Source organism: Ricinus communis, chromosome 7, assembly GCF_019578655.1.
Source record: "Ricinus communis isolate WT05 ecotype wild-type chromosome 7, ASM1957865v1, whole genome shotgun sequence".
Lineage (NCBI taxonomy): Eukaryota > Viridiplantae > Streptophyta > Magnoliopsida > Malpighiales > Euphorbiaceae > Ricinus > Ricinus communis.
This window is the reverse complement of record NC_063262.1, coordinates 21,038,311-21,042,659: the sequence shown is the minus strand read 5'-3', so window position 1 is coordinate 21,042,659 and position 4,349 is coordinate 21,038,311. Positions and strand designations below refer to the sequence as shown.

The window sequence follows — 4,349 nt, the reverse complement described above, 5'->3', positions numbered from 1 at the left end:
TTAGACTATTTTTTTTGTCAGATAATATATTTAAATTAAATTTATAGATTTTACAAAATTTCTCAATCCAAACAACCTCTAAAAATATTTTTTCTCTAATGCTTTTATTATAAAATAAAAAAATAAAAAAATAATTTCAGCCTACCATATTATACGTATAGCAAAATCAATTGCAATTAGATAACTTCAGCCCACCACATTCCTCCATAAATAAAATTAATTGTAAAATCAATTGCTGAAGTAACATGTGACATCATTTATTAGTTATTGTATTTATATTAGTTAATTTTTAATTATTAATTTGCATAGAAATGTCTTGGTAGACTCCTAAGAATTTCTCATAAAATTCTTCCAGCGATATTAAAATTTAATAACCAAACTGTGCACTGAGGTGTAATAAACTCATTTAACATTTATATAATAATAATAATAATAATAAAGCCTCCGGAGTATTCAAGGACACTGATTAAAGCATAGTTGCGTTAAAATACCATGAGTACTAGATCCTAAGGCCAGAGTCATCATGGTCGTTAGTTAGAAGTCCTAAAGAAGCATGTATCGATTTAAATGCACAGGAAATGATTAATACTCAAAACAGGTAACAGAGTATACGCCTATATATTAACACATAGTTATTCCCGGACACTCCAACCAGTTTCTAACTCTTAATTGTCTCATTTTAATTTGAGTAGCCATGAACCCCGCTTCAACTCCCTACCTGTCTCGTCTTTCTTAATCTGGCATCCCGAATACTTCACCGGAGATTTGGGAAATGAAAATGCAATAAAAAGAAAGAAAATTCTGCATTGGATCATTACTTCCTTACATGTTCTTCTTGCCATCAGATTGTGACAGACTCTGGTCCATCGACTCCAATTGGTTTCGCAGGTTTTGATTGTCCTCTAGCAAGCGACCATACTCTATAAGTAATACTTCGGATTGTTTTCGCAAAGCCTCCACTTCAGCTTCTGCAGCCTTTGCCTCCTTTGCTTTTTCCTCAAATTTAGATTCAAGATATTTAATCTTATTCTGTAGAGTTTTAACCTCCTCGCCCAGTGCCTTGGCTTCATCTGCACTACCATTTTTCCCATCCTCAAATCCCCGGCTTTGTTTCTTAGCAGCCTCCATCGTCTTCCTGAGTATACGTAGTTCTCTAATGTAGTGGTGCAATCTATCTATCATCAAAGATAGGAAGAGCACAAATCCTGCATGAAATTGTTCGTGTTGAAATCAAATATTGAACTTTTAGCAATAAATAAACAAATGGAAGATGCAAACCACCAGGTCAAATAATACCATCAAAATAAGAAAAAATCACATTGCGACAAAATAAAATACACTCAATTTGAATATTACACCATATTCCAACAAAACATAAAATTTATAAACTAGGCAGCTTTCCAGAACTTGTTCCTGTACGTAATGCAAATACAGCATGCCTTGTTACAAGTTGAGGCACCCACTTTATGAAGCAAACTTCAGCAGAGAAGAAATCTAAACAAAGCCAGACAGCATTCGATATAAATTGATAAAGCAGTCAAGGTGCTCCACTCAGGAAACAAAAATTTAGTTATCGTAATTTCTTATACTGTATAATAATGATGAACTAGCCTATGATAAAAAAAAAATAAAAAGAAAAAAAGAAAAACAACAACAACAACAAATCCAAATGTTAAGTAATTGTTGTCATGGGCATGCATCCCCAATAGAAAAACATAGAATACCATGTCTTTTAACATTATGCCACTGAAATGACCAAATTTCAGACCACCCTGCTGTCTGTATGAAAGCAACATATAAAATGGCACATCTAGCATTGTCTTTATTAGCTATGAAATCTGGGTCCAACTTCTAGTTTCAGAACAAATTTAACCTATAATCTCCCCTCTTTCTGAGGGAGAACTCTAAGCATGAAAATTGAAACTGGGTAGTTTTTCTTTTCATACTTACTGAGCTAAAATTAGATCATGACATTTCATTTTCAAGTTCAAGGCAAAATGGGATGGCTTTAACCATCCCCACCCCCACTGCTCATTAGCAGAGTGGGCAAAATTGCCATCCATATCTACACCCTTTTCTACAAAATAGTATACAAGTGAACAGACAGAATGAGAGAGAGCTTCATAAAAATAGTATTGAGCAAACTAAGAAAATAAATAGGGAGCACTACATAATTATTTGACATGCTTCCCAGGACAAGAGACGGCTAAAAAATCAAGCACTAGGTTCTTCATTAAAAGCCAATGCTGCATTTTGGTAGTTCAACTTAACATGTGATATTAGGGAAGTTAACCTAACTGAGATGACCTCCAAAAGTGGGATTCACTTGAAAGTTAAAATTGCTGAGGTGCAACCTACCCATATAAAAAAAACACTAAATTACTTATATTTTATCTACTCCTTTCAGTATTAGCGAAACTATAGTCAGGTCGCACTTACTTCAGGGTTCATATCCTAGCCAAACACGTCTCCAAAAAAGTTCTAGTTGAAGCATGTAGCAGCATCAACTAATCATATCTAGATCTCATAGCAAGCATGCGAGGGGTGCTAGTTTGTAATGTGTCCAAGCGAACATCTTTGTCATTCCAAACAAACACTTGAGTCAAAAAATTTCATCCTGTTTAAGATCATAGCATAAATCCAATGCCAAAATTCATTGTGATTGTCCTACAAATAAGTTCATTGGAATATAGATCTTTTGAAATACGTCATGTGGTTGCAACACATAATCTAAGAAAGTGAGAAAGAACAAAACCTAGATAACATTTACGTTTTAACCTTGCTCACATTACTTGTTAATTAACTTGAGAATCAAAAGCATTAAAATAATATACTCAAGCAGGTGGTAAGCAATTTATATGACACTAACTATAAAGGACAGTTCAGCTCATGAATTGACTCCTGCACATGTTAAAATCCTAAACTTGAGCAGTATATACATTGCACATGAAGGTTGCATTTGCAGAATTAACACGCCCAATTTCTCCAACCCTAATCCATACAGATCAAGCAATTAATTTGCAATTCTCCAGTTGTGTACAAGCTAAGCTTCTAATAGAAACATAATGTTAGAACCTTTTGTGAAGTGACCATATCCAACAGTTAAAGAAATGAGATATCTCCTGTTTGGGAAACAGTTCGACATAAAGAGCACACCAAATAAAGACCAAATTAAGTGATTACGTGAAATAGTGGAAAATAAGCATCTAACTCGCTTCCCCAAAATTTGTCTTCTTTTCTCTTTGCCAATAATGGTCTAATTTGTCTCTGTTTAATTAAGTTTATAAAACAGCACAAACATAAACTCCAAAAGGAAATGTCATTCTCCTTTTACTTCCTTCCAATTTTTTAGCAATCAGACAACAGTCGGCTCCAGAAATTTAAATAACAACTATAACAGTACTACTAATAACCTTAAGAAGAACAAATTAAAATAAAACCAACTCAAATACCAAGCTGAAACCATTTGAAAGAATTTCAACAATTAAGCAAAATGAAGGAGAAAACAAATACCCATGAGAGATGCTTCAAGCATGTGTTTAGACATGAGAACCTGGTCGGTGGGATTAACAGCACCACCTTCAATGGTGCGGTTTTGGATCTTGACCATACTGTACACACTCGAAAGCAGCACAACAAACACTGTCCCGCCTACGGTCTTAACCATAACAGGGCCTCTCCCTCTCTTGACCCGGTCCAAACTCATGATCACCAGCTTTCTTAATGGGGTTTTAAATAGGAGGGTCATAATCAACCCCATTTCTGCAAATATTACTGCATACAGGAGCTGTATCATGTTGCTAGATCAGATTCTAGATTTTCCCTTTTTCTTTTTCCTCTCTATATGATGAGAATGGTAGGTTTCGAAAATTGGCAGATAAGTGATGACGGGGAGAGGGATTTTGTAACTGTGGCAATTGAAATAAAAGGCTTTTACAACACGTGGATGGCTGCGGCCCCGTTAGACGATTTTATTTATTGAGCGTTCACTAGTAGTTAGTAGGTGTGTGTGAAATTGCGAAACTCTTGAAATTATTGCCTCACTCATTCTACTCGTAGTCTCCTCGTATTGTCGGCAACCAAATGTGATGGGATTAGGGATGCAAGCCGGCCCAACGATGAGGGGCACGAATGATTTCTCTTCCAAAGAAACATTCACTGATTGCAAAATTGGTGCAAAATAGTGCCTCAATTTACTATTTATCAACACTTCCCTCTAGATCTTGGCCAAGGACTCGTTAGAAATGAACTAGATATCGAAATTGGCTTGATCAAATTTTGAATCATCTTTGGTCCATGGTTGCATTTTATGACCTAGCTCGATATCGAAAGAAAGAGGAGTTAGTTAA

The 4,349-nt window shown here is 35.2% G+C and overlaps 1 protein-coding gene across 1 annotated transcript; it reads right to left on the bottom strand.

Annotated features, from left to right (window-relative positions):
* Nucleotides 1-394: 394 nt before the first annotated feature.
* Nucleotides 395-3,992, bottom strand: LOC8285888 (B-cell receptor-associated protein 31). The gene is made up of 2 exons (XM_002524782.4): nucleotides 3,514-3,992; nucleotides 395-1,205 (listed from the first exon to the last, which is right to left on the bottom strand). Exons 1-2 carry the CDS (start codon nucleotides 3,794-3,796, stop codon nucleotides 823-825), a joined length of 666 nt encoding a protein of 221 aa, XP_002524828.3. The 5' UTR covers nucleotides 3,797-3,992; the 3' UTR covers nucleotides 395-822.
* Between the last annotated feature and the right edge of the window lie 357 nt (nucleotides 3,993-4,349).

Bases quoted from the DNA above. Each gene is read 5' to 3' on its own strand.
- LOC8285888 (XM_002524782.4), bottom strand. From the start codon at position 3,796: ATGATACAGCTCCTGTATGCAGTAATATTTGCAGAAATGGGGTTGATT. The intron at 1,206-3,513 runs GTATTTGTTTTC...AATTTCATGCAG, and splicing joins GCTTGAAGCATCTCTCATGG to GATTTGTGCTCTTCCTATCT.